Source organism: Alosa sapidissima, chromosome 2, assembly GCF_018492685.1.
Source record: "Alosa sapidissima isolate fAloSap1 chromosome 2, fAloSap1.pri, whole genome shotgun sequence".
Taxonomy (NCBI): domain Eukaryota; kingdom Metazoa; phylum Chordata; class Actinopteri; order Clupeiformes; family Clupeidae; genus Alosa; species Alosa sapidissima.
Genome location: NC_055958.1, coordinates 42,713,073 through 42,730,572, shown reverse-complemented (window position 1 = coordinate 42,730,572; position 17,500 = coordinate 42,713,073). Strand labels below are relative to the sequence as shown.

The following is a 17,500-nucleotide window of genomic DNA, read 5'->3' as shown; positions in this document are numbered from 1 at the left end:
TCTTATACGTATGTCTGAAAGCGCTTATGTGAATGTTAGCAGGTGAGAGTCTGTACATGTGTGTGTGTGTACATGTGTGTGTGTGTGTGTACGTGTGTGTGTGTGTGTGTACATATATGTGTGTGTGTGTGTGTGTGTGTGTGTGTGTGTGTGTGTGTGTACATGTATACATGTGTGTGTGTGTGTGTACACATGTGTGTGTGTGTGTATGTATACATGTGTGTGTGTGTGTGTGTGTGTGTGTGTGTGTGTGTGTGTTACCCATCCAGTGAGTGATCTGTGTAAAGGTCAGCAGGTGAGAGTGTGTGTGTGTGTGTGTGTGTGTGTATGTATGTATACATGTGTGTGTGTGTACATGTGTGTACGTGTGTGTGTGTATACATGTGTATGTATACATGTGTGTGTGTGTGTGTGTGTGTGTGTGTATACGTGTGTATGTGTTTGTGTGTGTATACATGTGTATGTATACATGTGTGTGTGTGTGTGTGTGTGTGTGTATACGTGTGTATGTGTTTGTGTGTGTATACATGTGTATGTATACGTGTGTGTGTGTGTGTGTGTGTGTGTGTGTGTGTGTGTGTGTATACATGTGTACGTGTGTGTGTGTGTGTGTGTGTGTGTGTTACCCAGCCAGTGAGTGATCTGTGTGAAGGTCAGCAGGTTTCTCTGATTCTGGTCCAGCAATGTGAAGGTGCGCCTAGCAACCGTATCCGTGTGTGCGCCCTCTTGCCACGGCGACAGTGCCGAGTACACACTCTTGAACTGAGGCAGGTCCAGCTGGTAGCCCTCACTACACACACCCGACACACACACACCATCTCCCCAGTATACACTGATCAGATGCTCAGTCTGATGCACACACACACACACACACACACACACAGAAACACACACACACAAGCAACAGGTCAGAAACAGGTCCCCCCCCCCCCCCCACACACACACACACACACAGAAACCTGTAGAAACCACACACAGAAACCATATAGAAAAATCCCTCCAACACACACACACACACTCATTCACATATTCTCACACACACACACACACATACACACACACACACACACACACACACACATTCACAGAGAGAAACACACCTTGATGAAGTCGTAGAGTTCTGAAAGCTCCTCAGCAGATAGAGATACTTCAGGGGTCACCAACCTGAGCTACACACACACACACACACATTAAACATTAAGCAACATATGTGTGTGTGTGTGTGTGTGTGTGTGTGTGTGTGTGTGTCTGTGTGTGTGTGTGTATGTGTGTGACAGAAAGAGAGATAGACAAAGTGTGTGTGTGTGTGTGTGTATGTGTAAGTCATGAAACGGCAAAACTTAAGAGGGTGTGTACCTATACGTTCGGCAAGTCGCAAATCTCCATTTGCCGGAGCATCACAGTGTGGGTGTGTGTGGGTGGGTGTGTGTGTGTGTGTGTGTGTGTGTGTCAGTGTGTGTGTGTGTGTGTGTGTGTTACAATACCAAAATTATGACTTCGATACGATACCTGCCATAAATATCATGATGCTCGATACTGAAACGATATTACGGCGAAATCCTAAGATATCTAGGGGAAAAAAGGACTCATATCTCCTCCAAGTGTATTGAGTCATTTGTGTTGAATTCAGTGCACTTTTGTAGTGTGCAGGTCAATTCTGGGTTCTAAACTTCTAAACTTCCTACATAATTATTATTTTTTTATAGTCAGTAAAATAGTAGGCATACTTTGTGTGATTAAGTCCTTTATTGTTTGTTATAGTTCATTTACATTGTGTTGTGTTTTGGCAATAAAGTAGCTTTAAATAGCCAAACTAGGCTAGATCAAGGTCAGTGTTGAAATTACTGCATGTAAATCACTGAATGCTATGCAGAGGGGCCAAATCTTTAGGCCCTTCTGATGTACAGTATATGCTTCCCTAGGCCTTCCCGTGTTCATGGGATTTCTTTGACAGTTGCAAAGGGAAAAATGTGAGGATAGTCTTCTTTGCGCCCAGTGTACAAGTACGACGTTCCAACCACTCAGGTCTTCGTCAGATAGGCCTACACCATTACCTGTTGCAATATGTCTGTGTGCATTCCTACATTAACCTACGTCTATTTCTTTGATAACATGATTTGCTACCACGTAACAATAAGCCGCTATTATTATTAGGACTCAACACGCTTTGGTGGTATTATATGCTGTGTGCTTTAATTAGCGCATTTCGGGTAGCCTATCCTAGGGCTGGGCGATATATCGGTATTACGACTACGACCGATATATTTTTGAAAAAGATATGCAGTTGAGACAATATCGTAATACCGGTATGTCAAATAATGGGCCATTTTATCAAAGCCACTTGCTCTTCTGTGTTCAGACCATTCAGATAGCCGCAGCTGCTCAACTGCGCCCCTTGCGTGTGCACGTTCTCCCTCGCAGCACTACAAACTTTCAAACTGACACCTTGATCAGAGGTTGGTGCTGATGCCTATTCCGTCGACACATCAACGGCTAGACTGAGAATTCTCGTTGTGAAATCAAAATTCCACTGGAGCTCCAAGCGGTTTTGTACACGCAGATTTAAGTTACAACACTGTTTAGCAGCTACAGATCTTCGACTCACGGTAAAATGTCATTTTGGTACACAGCCTAGCTAATTTAAATACACTGATGAATGCTTGCGTTTAGCGATATACAGTAGCAGATCTAAAGTCCTCAGGGAGACAACCTACACGCTGATTTTATTAAGAGGATATGCACGCGACTCGCGAGCAGTTAGGGCATCATTTTTTATGATTCCTGAAACCCCATTCAATCGTGCATAGGGATTTTTCTTACGAACCGGAACATGCAAAAATGAACGCATACAACGACGACGGTAGCGTCTATCACACTCTTGATGAGTGACTCAGTTACGTTGTTTAAGTAGCCTAATTGTTTAAAACTATTTTTGTTGTTGATAGCAACATGTCTAGGCCATCATAGTCTACATTTGCTTGTTACTATAGTCTACATTAACTCATTGAATGCCAAGCTGTTTTCGGGAGCTTTGTCCTAGAGTGCCAGCAATCTAGACCAGCGGTCCCCAACCACCGGGCCGCGGGACATTCCTAACCAGGCCGTAGCCTACGACAAGAGTTTAAAAAATGCATGCAAACTAAATAAACTCGCAATAATTCGCAATAATGTCACATTCACAATAATACTCACTGACGATGGTGACCCAGATACCTCAAAGAAAAAGAAGGGGTCATTCAATACGAAATATGACGAGTCATATTTAAAATATGGTTTTGCAGAGACCGGTGACTCGCATGCACCAAGTCCTTTATGTGTGGTATTTGGCGATAAGTTGTCAAACGAAGCAATGAAACCATCAAAGCTAATTCGACATCTAGAGTCCAAGCATCCTACACTTAAAGACAAACCCCTTGAGTTCTTTGAGCGTAAGAAACGCGAGCAAGAAGGACAAAAAACTAGTGCGTAAAGCAACCACATCGGTGAACGTGGCTGCGCTAAAAGCCTCATAGTGGCTAGTCGGATTGCTAAATCTAAGAAGCCCTTTACTATTGGGGAAGCATATTTTAGTGATGAGGGTGTCAAAACTCGCTTACCTCCCATACAAAAATGTGATATATGGCAATATATGTAAATCACATATATTATGTATATGTCAATGTATGCTTCACACATATAAGTCACATATATACACATACATGTCAAATATATTTCAAAATATAGCAAAATTGGCCGTTTTTATATATGTCACATATATTTTCCCAGATATACAAATATATTACAAATATATGTTAGTTGCATATATGTTAATATATGATAAGTTATGTATTTGTACGCATACTAGGGATACCAATATATTGCAAATATATGTCTATGGACATATATTTGCACTCATATAAGGTAAATATATTGCAAAATGTATGTAATGTTCTGCTATGTCACATTTATAGAAATATGTCACAATATCTGTATCAGAAATATAACATTGTTGATGTTCCAAAGAAAACACACAAAATATTTGTTTAACCTTTTATTAAAGTTTAGTTTTTCCACACAAACAGTGAGTACACTCTCCAGGTAGAAACTTTTTTCCCCTTTATGGAAGTGGCACACATTGATTTGGCATATGCAGAATGTACTCTGTGTTCTCAGGGCAGCAGTCCTCACAAATCACCACCTGCAAACAGGGAACAGAGAAGATTAATATGCTGTAAAACACACATAACATGAAAAGACCATCACTGAAGCACTACTACCTTCACATGCATCTTTAATAAGGCACAAGTAAGCTTAAATAAGGGCTATGAGATGAAGAACATGTAGCCTAATGATCCATACATCAGAATACTTTGGCAAGATTTGGGAAAGATTCTTGAAAGATTGGAGTCTTTTAACTAATGCCCCCCATTCAAGCTTTATTCAAAAGAGTATCTTTCAAGAATCTTTCCCAAATCTTCAAAGTCTTCTGTTGTAAGGATGGCTTAACACTACCCTTCACAAACTAAAGATCCATTTAGGCCTACTAACATTCACGTTAGCCTGCATGGTTTTTAGCAGCCACTTTAAATATAAGTTAGCTGCTATAGCTAGGTTAGCTAACTTACTCACACCTGATATTTCATTCAAACTAAAACTTATATTCATAACGACATCTCAGACAGGCTTGTTGTTGGATATGATGTTAACTACCATTTTAGATATTCCACATAATGGTAAAGTTAGTTAATGGAAAAGTTAACATTAACAGCTAACATCGCTAACGTTAGCAATATTAGCTCGCTAACATTATCGATAGCTAATTGATAACATTAACATTAGCTAATTGTAACATGATGGTTAGACTGTTAACAAACGGATTTGGTTAACATTACATTATAAAAACAATATTTTATAACTGATTCCCGTTTACTAAAGGCTTTCTTACCTTGGATATGATGACAGCAGAGTTTGTACAGCTTAGGCTACACAGTCGGATGCATGACAAAAAGTGACGGTTGAAGTCACCGTGGTTGGAGTTCAAATGTCAGTCCAGGGTGGGGGATGGGTATTGCTGTGTGCGCATGCGCATATCAAGATGCGATAAGCATCCGTTATATTTAAAGTAGCTTTGGCCTCACACATTTTTCATGCACATAGTGCAACCCAAAGCGCTCCACACAAAACATTGACACATAAGGCAGCATAGTCGACACCTTATCTGTGACGCCAAGACATAAACAAATATATTCACACTGTTCTCCATTTGGAAAATAAGTAATGTAATCTAGTGTATGGATATGTATGCCACCATATATGGAGACTACAAATATGTCTGCCACATATTCACACATAAAGTTCTCCATATATTTAGAAAATAAGTAGTGGAATCTAGTGTATGGATATGTATGCCACCATACATAGAGACTACATATAAGTCTGTCACATATTCACACATAAACTTCTCCATATATTTGGAAAACAAATAATTGGATCTAGTATATGAAGATATATAGCATCTTATATGGGAAATTAAAATATTTTGTATGCATGTATGGACATATAGCTTTGAATATATGTTTGACATAAATATTTGAATCACATATATGTCCATATAAGTAAAATTATAAGTCCCTGTTATTTGACATATATGTTCATATATTGCCATATATCACATTTTTGTATGGGCTGTGTGACATATTCGGGTTGCTTAATGACCTCAACCTGTCACTGCAGGGGAGAATGACGACTGCCTTAAAACTGGCAGATAAAGTCGCTGCATTTAAAGCCAAGCTTGATTTGTGGGGACGACGAGTGGACCGGGGTGTATTTGATATGTTCCAAACAGTAGTGGGGGTTTTGGGAGAGACTGAGGCAGGGCCCTTTCTATCGCAGCTGGTGCGCGATCACCCTGTTGCGCTCTCAAATGAGTTTGAGCGTTACTTCCCATCCTTCAAAGATCCACGGCAAACCAATGAGTGGGTCCGCAACCCATTTGTCAATATCCCGAATAGTCCTAACTTGTCAGCGCAGGAGGAAGAGCAGTTGATCGAAATTGCAAATGAGGGTGGTCTTAAGAGTGTGTATAAGGAAACCTCTCTGGCGGGTTTTTGGATGAAAACCAAAGCAGAATATCCCGAGATAGCCATAAAAGCGCTGAAAACATTGCTACCATTTCCCACCACGTATCAATGCGAGGCCGGGTTTTCGGCAATGACTGCAACTAAGACCAAATTGCGCACTCGACATTTCAAACACACTGAGGGTGTCACTGTCTTCCATCACCCCCAGATGGAAGCTTCTTGTTGCAGGGAAACAAGCACAGGGCTCCCACTGATTATATTCGTAATGCACGTTTAGCTCCCATGTTTTGTTACCATATTTTGTTAAGCATGTTCACACATGATAGATGTAGCTTCAAGTTGTTCAATTTTCATAGTTCATATTGTTCAATTTTCACTTCTTCAAGTTCACGTTTTTCACATTTTTAAGAGTTCGTTACCTTCACTGTTCATACATAACTGGAGCTAGTTCTTTTCAAGTAATGCATGCACAACACGGAACATGGAACCCCCGAACCCCCCCCCCGGACCGTGCAACACTAGTGTGTGTGTGTGTGTGCGTGTGTGTGTGTGTTTGTACTCACAGCGTTCTCTTTGATGGTGTCCTCATGTGACTGCAGCACCTGGATACGATGACGACACCGCAGCCTTTCCAGCTGCTTAGCGCTGATATCACCAAATCTCTACACACACACACACACACACACACACACAAATTAACACAATTATACACACACACACACACACACACACACACACACACATTAACACAATTATACACACACACACACACACACAAATTAACACAATTATACACACACACAAAAACAGTTACAAACACACACACACACACACACACACACACACACACACACACCCTTTGAGAGATGTGTGGCACAGCCTTTTTCACAGTTTTTCTCAGGTGCTTTGGCACATTACTGACACTCAGATCAGAATTGAAATTCCAACTCCGTATCATCATCACTTATTGAAGCAGTTTCTCCCCATTTTGAGCAAACAGCTTTTGTACATCCATGCAACTGATTTTGTACAAATGGCTGTTTTTTTAATTTTAGTGTCCTGTGGGTCAAAATGCACTATACTGGTACACTGCTGAATAGTCTTACCCCATAAAACAAATGGGCCTGATTTCAACGTGTTTGTTATACATGTCATAACTAGTTGTCATCGTCATAATTAGTTGTCATACATGTCATAACTAGTTGTCATTGTCTTTAAAACGTCGCTTCTGTTTTAAAAGACGCAAAACATTAAAGATGTGGTGGTCAGCTCCACATTTCAGGAATCCCCCAGGAAGAACTGGCTTGCCTAACAGGTACATAGATTACAGATGTGGGAAACACACACACACACACACACACACACACTCAACAGGTGTATGGCAATTACAGATGTGGGAAATGTGCACATTGTTCAAATACATTTGACACAAAATGTTATTCTGGCAATAAAATTTGAAATTAAAAGATTGTATTAATTACCTCTCAACTCATGTGATCTATATGTTAAAATGTCCTTGTGGACTAATGTACAGTTATGTGGAGAATAATAGCAGTGTGTTTTAAAAAGTGAATAAAGCTCAAAATCCTTAGAATAGTTGTTAATTCCATAATATCAATGCATTGGGAACACTGCACATTCAATTTCAAATCAAAACATGACCAAAATTGATCAAGTTTGTGATAGGCTGTTCAAAAAATAGCAGTGTTTGCATTTTTCTTTACAAACTCAAACATTTACTGTATAAACTGAAAAATGTCTCAATATTTTGCTTTACTTTGAATTACTGCACTAATATCTAGTTGCATTACCATTATTTCTGAGAATTGCTTCACATCTTTGTTGCATGGAGTCGACCAACTACTGGCACCTGTGAACAGGTATTCCAGCCCAGGACGATTGAACTACATTCCACAATTCCTCTGCATTTCTGGGTTTTGCCCCAGAAACCACATTTTTGATGTCACCCCAAAAATGTTCAATAGGATTGAGGTCTGGGGATCGGGCTGGCCACTCCATAACGTCAATCTTGTTAGTCTGGAACCAAGACTTTGCTCGCTTACTGGTGTGTTTTGGGTCATTGTCTTGTTGAAACACCCATTTTAAAGGCATTTCCTCCTCAGCATAAGACAACATGACCTCTTCAAATATTTTGATGTATTGAAACTGATCCATGATCTCTGGTGTGTGATAAATAGGTCCAACACCACAGTATGAGAAACATCCCCATAACATGACTTGTGCACCACCATGCTCTACTGTCAGACGGTTTGTCCAACGACCCCCATGCACTGAATTCAAGCCACAGTACACTGAAGACAGTCATGGATCAGTTTCAATATATCAAAATATTTGAAGAGGTCATGTTGTCTTATGCTGAAGAGGAAATGTCTGCTATTGGTCAAATTTGCCGTCCATCAGTCAACCTAATGTTAGCATGTTAGCTTATTAGCTTATGTGAAGAATGAAACCAGAGCCATAGGTTTTCTCTACCACTCTGATTGAAACCCTCGTTGTCTTAGAAGATGCTTGAAACCCTCGTTGTCTTAGAAGATGCTTTTACTCCAAAGTCATGTCTTATGAGACACCTCTCTCAGGCCTAGAGAACATTTGGGCTGAAAATGCTAATTTGGCTAATGCTGATTATTCATTTGCAATGTGTGTGTGTGTGTGTGTTACGTGCCCCTGTGTAGCCTACTTTGCTGTCCTAGTCTCACCCTCTGCCTGCATTCTCTCTACCGGTCATTACCCTTATTGTGTGCAGGTGTGCTGGCGTCTGCGAGTTAGCCTGCCTATAAAAGCCACCTTATCCAACATGGCTGCAGCTCGATCTCGGATCACACGCCGTTTACAGACCGCTGATTCTATCGTCTCCGTTTCGCTACTCTGCTCAAAATTGTCTTTTCTTTTTCTCGTTTTTCGAACGACTATTGTAACTGGTGACGGGCCGGTGATTTGTTTTGTTTGTTTTCACACTTTATATAGTTGGACGTTAGTATAGAAGGTAAGCCGTGCGGAAGACTCACGCATTTTTATTTCGAGGAGGTAAGGTAGAATTTTCTTAAAAGTACTAGAAGGTTAGGAAGCTTGCTAGAATCTGTTTTTATTTATTATGGTGCTTTCGAAGCATTGGCATCGTTGCCGAGTTCTCGGTTTGTCCAAAATAAAAAAATAATTATATTTTTCTTATCCCTGACTCCTGGGCCGTTCTTATGTTGTGTTTCCATTTTCATATTTATTGGATTCATAACAGTGTGTTAACTGTGAAATATAATATGTTGTGTTTCCTATGAAAACAGGGTGTGCATGTGTGTGTGTTTGTGTGTTGGGTATTTTGGGAATAGGAAAATAATTGTGAATGGACAAATTAATGGTTAGATTAATCGAAAAATGTATCTTTAGACTAAACAAACAAAAAAAATAAATAAATAAATAAAAAATCGCTAGATTACACTCACACACACACTTACCTCATAGGCCTCTTTGAGTAGGGTCGTGATGTGTGTGTGTTCAGCTGAGCCGGCTGCTGCCTCAGCACACACACAGTCCTCTTCATCATGCTTGACCTGCTCCAGGAAACTGAACGCACGCACGCACGCACGCACGCACGCGCACACACACACACACACACACAGGTGAGGATCATGAGAGCGTGTCCCTTGTCGGTGCTGCTGGCCAGTGTCTGTGTGTGTGTGTGTTAGGGCTGTCACTTTACGTTTGAAAATCGATTGCACAATCGATTGGACCAAACAACACAAGTTTCGAAAACTAAAATAGGGAATCGATTTTAACCAAATATGTACACTATTAATTTTAAACGAATTAAACAAATCAAAAAGATAGATGTAACAAAATTCACATACAAGAATATAAGAATATAAAAGAATTCTGAAGTGCAGTAAGCGAAAGCTAAAAAGAAAATTCCCACCAATTTTACGCACCGGAAACAGCTGTTTCAATCAGCTGCTGTGCTGCTCGTGTTTTGCCAAAAAATGGAGGACAACGCTGTGCGACATGTAGAGAGACGAGTGATGGGCCCTAAAAACTTGAGGAGTTCGATGTGGAAGTACTTCGGATTTTTGGTATATCAAACTATGGAGAAGAACAAAGCGGTAGGCTATGCAAACTGTGCAATCGAGTTCTATGTAGGCGAAATTTGTTTGACATTTCTAATCGTAAACACAGCTACGTTGAAGCCTGCAGTAATGTTTGTCACTGATGTAATGGCAGTATACTCGGCTTATTGTTTTTCGAGAATGTTGCACTCCTTTTTGTCATTGTGCACGAAACTTCACGCCAATAAATGATCAGACATATTGCTGCGTCTACAAGCCCCCTCTTTACATTTCTTCCTAATGCCTGTTAGTTGTTTGTGGATTGGCCTATATTTGGCGTTGAAAATGGAAACGTCTTTAGACATAAAAAATCGATTTTACAATCGATTCAATGAACACTTATGTCTCAAAAATCGAACAGGATTTTTTCACAAAAGTGACAGCCCAAGTGTGTGTGTGTGTGTGTGTGTGTGTGTGAGTGTGTGTGTGTGTGTGTACGTATGTCTGTGTTTGTGTGTGTGTGTCTACGTGTGTCTGTGTTGGTGTGTGTGTGTGTGTACCTGCTGAGGATCATGAGTGCGTGGCCCTCATCGGTGCTGGCGGCGAGTGTGTGTGTGTTGGCGTGCAGCACGGCGAGGGCCAGCTGGAAGATGACCCGAGCGCCACGGCAGAAGAAGGCGTCCAGCACACACACTCCGCTGGCCAGCGGCAGCGCGCTCAGGAACAGCGTCAGGAACCATGACAACGAGACCGACGCCAGCGCACACACATCCGGAACGCTCACACACAGCTCCGGAACACGCTCACGCAACAGCTCCTCAAACACAGACTGGTCCACCTGAGCACCTGGACATACACACACACACACACCACACACACACACACACACATAATATATATACGCTATACAACGCCTATAGCTAAAATGCGCATCTCTCTCCTCCCTCTATTGTTGTTTATGTTTGTGTTGCTGCGTGGTATTACTGTACACGTGAGTCATCATGCTGAAAACGTGAGTGTTAATCCCCGAGACAAGAAAAAAGCAAAGAATATATCTTTTACTAAGGTAAATGACAAGAATAGTAGGCCTAACGCACAGTGACTTGGATAAGTAACTTTAATCTGATTGCTAGAAATAGTAGCGCATTAGACTCGTTACCGAAAAAAATGGTCATAATAGAGTAATGCGTTACTGGCATCACTGGATCTAGCCATGTCTTGTTGAAAGTAGGCCTACACTTTCCCATTTTCCACATGTAGCCGAACTTTAACAAATTCTGAGGAGACGCAGATGTATTTTGCGGGCAGGTATTGCATTTATCACGGTATTTGTAGATTTATCACTGCGTAGGCTACGTACCAACACCAATATCCCCCAGAAAGAACTACAACACACTGAACCAATGTTCTGAGCATTCTGCTGGTTTTGTTACAATGGTAGCAAAGACGCTAGAGCTCTGCTTTGCAAGCTACGACTCAATACTTTTTTGCTACTTTGTAATAACTTTCTGCGGCCAGCGTTTCTGGAAATGAACGATGGTAGAATATTTTTAGACTAAATGAATTCTAAGACCTCGGAATGAAAATCCGGCCGTTTTTAAGACGTCTTTAGGCCTTAAATTTAAAGTTCTGAATGTTAGGCTTTTTAAGACCCCGCGGGAACCCTGTTATAAGCTTCAATTTAAGTCCAAGAAAAAAAAAAAGTTCTGAATTTTAGGCTTTTTAAGGCTTTTTAAGACCCCGCAGGAACCCTGTATATTGCTTAAACACGCTCACGCAACAGCTCCTCAAACACCGACTGGTCCACCTGAGCACCTGACCAGGACACACACACACACACGCACACACGCACCTATGACTTGTTGGTTGAAGTAGTTGGGCAGCATCCTCTCACACACACACACACACACACACCTATGACCTGGCGGTTGAAGTAGTCGGGCAGAATCCTCTCACACACACACACACACACCTCTATGACCTGGCGGTTGAAGTAGTCGGGCAGCATCCTCTCACACACACACACACACACACACACACACACACACCTACACACCTATGACCTGGCGGTTGAAGTAGTCGGGCAGCATCCTCTCACACACGGTGACCAGTAGCCAGAAGGCCTCCTCCTCCTTAGCGTACAGCAGCAGCACCGACGCCAAGATGTTCATGGACTACAGGGCACAAAAAAGTGTGAGAGAGGGTGTGTGTGTGTGTGTGTGTGAGAGAGAGAGGGTGTGTGTGTGTGAGAGGGTGTGTGTGTGTGTGTGTGAGTGAGAGAGGGTGTGTGTGTGTGTGTGAGAGAGGGTGTGTGTGTGAGAGAGTGTGTGTGTGAGAGGGTGTGTGTGTGTGTGTGTGTACCTGGCAGTAGCCGATGTGTGTGTTGTGATGTGCGTAGGCCCTCAGAACTCTGCGGAGTGCGTTGATTCCACTCTCGCTCTGGAAGGCCGGGTGTTCCGGGAGTGACCTGTGCAGATCCCGCTCGATCTCGTCCGTCGCCACGGTGATCTCTGCCAGCGAGCGCTCCACCAGCTCGGCGTAGTACCCGGGGTGAGCTGCCATCTCGGAGCTTGCGTCTGCGTTTCCACAGGCAGCAGAAGTCATTAATAACATGTATCAATTTAGCAGACATTTTTAATGTGTCAAAGTGACTTCCATATGTCTAATCCTTTAATTAGTGTATGTCACCCTGTTCTATCTGTTGTTCTATTGCTCTTTAATTAGTGTATGTCACCCTGTTCTATCTGTCGTTTTATTGCTCTTTAATTAGTGTATGTCACCCTGTTGCTCTTTAATTAGTGTATGTCACCCTGTTCTATTGCTGTTTAATTAGTGTATGCCACCCTGTTCTATCTGCCGTTCTATTGCTCTTTAATTAGTGTATGTCACCCTGTAGCTCTTTAATTAGTGTATGTCACCCTGTTCTATCTGTCGTTCTATTGCTCTTTAATTAGTGTCACCCTGTTCTATCTGTCGTTCTATTGCTCTTTAATTAGTGTATGTCACCCTGTTCTATTGCTCTCACATTACTGTATGTCACCCTGTTCTATCTGTCGTTCTATTGTTCTTTAATTAGTGTATGTCACCCTGTTCTATCTGTCATTCTATTGCTCTTTAATTAGTGTATGTCACCCTGTTCTATCTGTCGTTTTATTGCTCTTTAATCACTGTATGTCTGTATGTCACCCTGTTCTATCTGGATGAGGCCAGTTTACATTCTTGACTATAAACCACACACACACACACGCACACACACACACACACACACTCACACACACACACTATAAACCACATGCACACACACACTGGTGCACACACACATGCACACACACATTGGTGCACAGAACACTCATATAAACAATCTATAGAGTGCAACACAGCTGCAGCACACACACACACACACACACACACACACAAAACCCAGCACACACCAACATACACACACCAACATACACACACGCACACACACACAACCCAGCACACACCAACATACACACACACGCACACGCACACACACACACACACAAAACCCAGCACACACCAACACATACACACACACACACACACACAACCCAGCACACACCAACACATACACACACACACAAAACCCAGCACACACCAACACATCCACCCACAGATCTGAGGAGGAACTGAGAGAACAGAAGGTACAGTACAGTGCAGCCCACACACTCATATGCAAACAAACACACACACACACACACACACACACACACACACACACACACACATATGCAAACACACACACACACACACTCATATGCAAACAAACACACACACACACACACACACACATACACATACTCATATGCAAACAAACACACACACACACACACACTCATATGCAAACACACACACACACACACTCATATGCAAACAAACACACACACACACACTCATATGCAAACAAACACACACACGCACTCATATGCAAACTCACACACACACACTCATATGCAAACTCACACACACACACTCATATGCAAACACACCAGTGGCGGCTGGTGGTTAAAAAATAACGGAGGAAGGAAGGTGCGCTTGATTGGTGTTGGTGGCAAATGTAAAGTTGTAGTTGTGATGGTGTTGGTGGCAAATGTGAAGTTGTAGTTGTGATGGTGTTGGTGGCAAATGTGAAGTTGTGATGGTGTTGGTGGCAAATGTAAAGTTGTAGTTGTGATGGTGTTGGTGGCAAATGTAAAGTTGTGATGGTGTTGGTGGCAAATGTGAACAATAGAGTATGTCGGCCACCTACCCAGACACATTTAAAGCAGCAGTATGTACTATGTAGCATTTAAAGCAGCAATATGTACTATGTAGCATTTAAAGCAGCAGTATGTACTATGTAGCATTTAAAGCAGCAGTATGTACTATGTAACTGGCAATGTTGTGCAATAAAAGCTGTTCTGACATTCTCATGGGTGGCCTGACCTAAGGAGCGAGGCTCTCTCTCTCTCTCTCTCCCTCTCTCCCCCCCCTCTCTCTCTCTCTCCCCCTCTCTCTCCCCCCTCTCTCTCTCTCTCTCCCCCTCTCTCTCTCTCTCCCTCTCTCCCTCTCTCCCTCTCTCCCCCTCTCTCTCTCTCCCTCTCTCTCTCCCTCTCTCTCTCCCTCTCTCTCTCTCTCTCCTGGAACAGCAGGGAGGCATTTAATAGCCAGAAAAGTTGTGGGTTCAATTCTTGTCTTCCACCATTGTGCATTTGAGCACTTAACCCCGAATTGCTCCAGGGACAATGTACTTGTAATATAATTGAAATAAAAAAGTCACTTTGAATAATAGTGTCTGCTAAAATAATAAATGTAAATAAATGTAAATGTAGGTCTGGGAAGTCAGGAAAGATATGTAGGTCTTATTATGAAATACTGTTTTCCAGATGTCTGGAGGTTTTGCTCAATGTAATACATTTGCAGAAAAGTCTATAATACTAAAAATAGACACATGTAACTATTTATCATTAAGAAATAGACCTTAACTGTGGTTATTTGTAACATGCTATTGATTTTTAAAGCCAAATCGCTATAATTTAAAGACAGGTTGTAATAGCTAAGTGGGCGAGCCACTGGGGTCCTGAGGAGTTTATAATGGACTTCAATGAGGGGCTTGGGGAGGAAGCTCCTCCATACAGTAATTTTCAATTGCGATAGGGGGCGCTGTTGGCATTTTGACCTAGGGGAACAATTTTTGTTCATTCAAATAGTAATTTTAACAGTAATTTATCAGAATAGTAATTCACTTTATATATTTTTTATTTTTCTCTGAAATTTTAAGGGAGGGTGTTCCTCCCTTTCCTCAATGAAGGAGCCTCCTCTGAAACACACACACAGACACACACACACACACACACACTAATATGCAAACACACACACAATCACACTCACTCATATGCAAACACACACACACACACACACACACACACACACACTCATATGCAAACACACACACACACACACACACACACTCACACAAGTTTTCCTGAATCTCCTTTCCCTTGGCCACCCCCTAGGTTTCCATGGTGATGCGCACCTGAGAGTGTGAGCCACAGCTCTCCCCTGAGTGACTCTGGGATCCCCATAGCAACCAGCTTGTGCAGGCAGGCGGTGCGGAACATGTGCACGCCGCGGCCAAACTCCTCAAAGCGCCCGTCCCACAACACCTCCTTGCGCCGCTCCTCCACCTGCACACACACACACACACACACACAAATACACAATACAATCACACACACACACACACACACACACACACAAATACACAATACAATCACACACACACACAAATACACAATACAATCACATACACACACACACACACACACACACACAATACAATCACACACACACACACACACAAATACACAATACAATCACACACACACACACACACACAAACACACAATACAGACAAATACACCACACAATGCACACAAAGACACAATATAATCACACATACACACAAACACACACACACACACAACATGTAATACATGTATTGTGTGTGTATAGAGCATCACAGTCCCGCCCACAGGAGTTTCCGGAAGTAAGAATTCAATACAATTTCTCCATCAATTCAGGTATAAGCCATAAAAACTTAACTGCACACGGTAGACTCAAAACCAGCTACGGCTGTACTAAGCGATTGTGTATGCTCATATAGACGCCAAAAAGTTCACGGGGCACTAACCTCGTTTTGTAATAAATGTCTTTTATTCGCGATGTCTTGGATAAGTACTTCATTACCCACAATCCTGAACAATCCCACAGTGATGCCTCTGATTGGTGGAAAGGTCTGTTTGAAACTTTATCAGCGAAAATTATTGACAAAGATGGCGGAGTCTTTTACTGCCTATGGCGAAAATCTTAATGTGAATAAACTTTCTATAGACAAACATTGGTACTTATAAAAACCACAATCCTTGTTGATACATCACACGAACTTAGTCAGGGCCAATACACCATCAAAAAGAACACTGCAAATGCTAGTTTGAACACTTAACTTTTCAGGTAGGCTAATCATTAGCCTTTCAGACATTAGAATGTCATTATAATGCTGCTAACATTAGCCTACATGCTGCAACACAGGTATGAAATATATTATGTTTTAGTGACCTTGTTTCTATGAACATGAATTGTTGTTGATAGGAAACATCAACTTAGTCGAGGCATAAAAAGCCCTCCAAGTTATATCCCCATTAAGTACTTAAACCTTTGAACTAGCTAACTAGCTGATAGCACAAGCTGGATGCTACCACCGGCTAGACACTGCAGTAAAATGGTTAGCAAACCTTCCATGCCCCCGTGAATATTTCACTGTTTCAAGGACGAAATTAAGAGTGTCCAAAGGGGTGAAAACCACTTCAAATCGGGTCACATTATTGACTGTTGTGTGTCGAGGGTCAGCTTGTGGGTTTTGTAAGGGCCAGCATGAGGGACAAGACCTATCAAACCTACAAAGTTGTGTGGTAAGTTTTGCAGGGAGGTTGGTAATGCTAGTTAACATTAGCTAGGCTACTGTAGCCTTCATACTGTACGAGTCATATCATCAATCATTAACCTAGAAATGCTTCTTCGTACATTTAATGAACATTTTGTGTAATAATTCACAGCAAGTTAATAAACTGAATATGGTGGTCCAAGGGCAGACCATGCACCGGTCCATGCATCAGGATGGCAGTCAGATACAAAGCACTGCACAATGTTAACCGCTTTCACACACACACGATATAAAATACACAATGGTAAATATAACATTCAATACCAAAACACTATTATTTACACGATTACTCCTGAAATAACTGCTATTAACTGCACATTCACTATATAAAAATCACTGTTTGGAGGAAAGGTTTCGCGTGCTGTCGCCGGTTGGAAATGATT

The 17,500-nt window shown here is 41.8% G+C and overlaps 1 protein-coding gene across 3 annotated transcripts in view; it reads right to left on the bottom strand.

The window, feature by feature from the left end:
* Positions 1-17,500, bottom strand: part of LOC121703669 (TBC1 domain family member 8) — a 47,605-nt gene that overhangs the window by 13,431 nt on the left and 16,674 nt on the right. For all 3 annotated transcript variants that reach the window (XR_006029984.1, XR_006029978.1, XM_042084279.1), the window contains exons 9-16: positions 15,651-15,801; positions 12,476-12,690; positions 12,171-12,288; positions 10,675-10,960; positions 9,530-9,638; positions 6,623-6,721; positions 1,101-1,169; positions 627-849 (exon numbers count right to left, since the gene is read on the bottom strand). Coding sequence is in view for 1 of the 3 variants with exons in the window: in XM_042084279.1 (XP_041940213.1) it covers positions 627-849; positions 1,101-1,169; positions 6,623-6,721; positions 9,530-9,638; positions 10,675-10,960; positions 12,171-12,288; positions 12,476-12,690; positions 15,651-15,801 (1,270 nt within the window). In the remaining 2 variants the exon portion in view is untranslated. The remainder of the gene's footprint in view (positions 1-626; positions 850-1,100; positions 1,170-6,622; positions 6,722-9,529; positions 9,639-10,674; positions 10,961-12,170; positions 12,289-12,475; positions 12,691-15,650; positions 15,802-17,500) is intronic.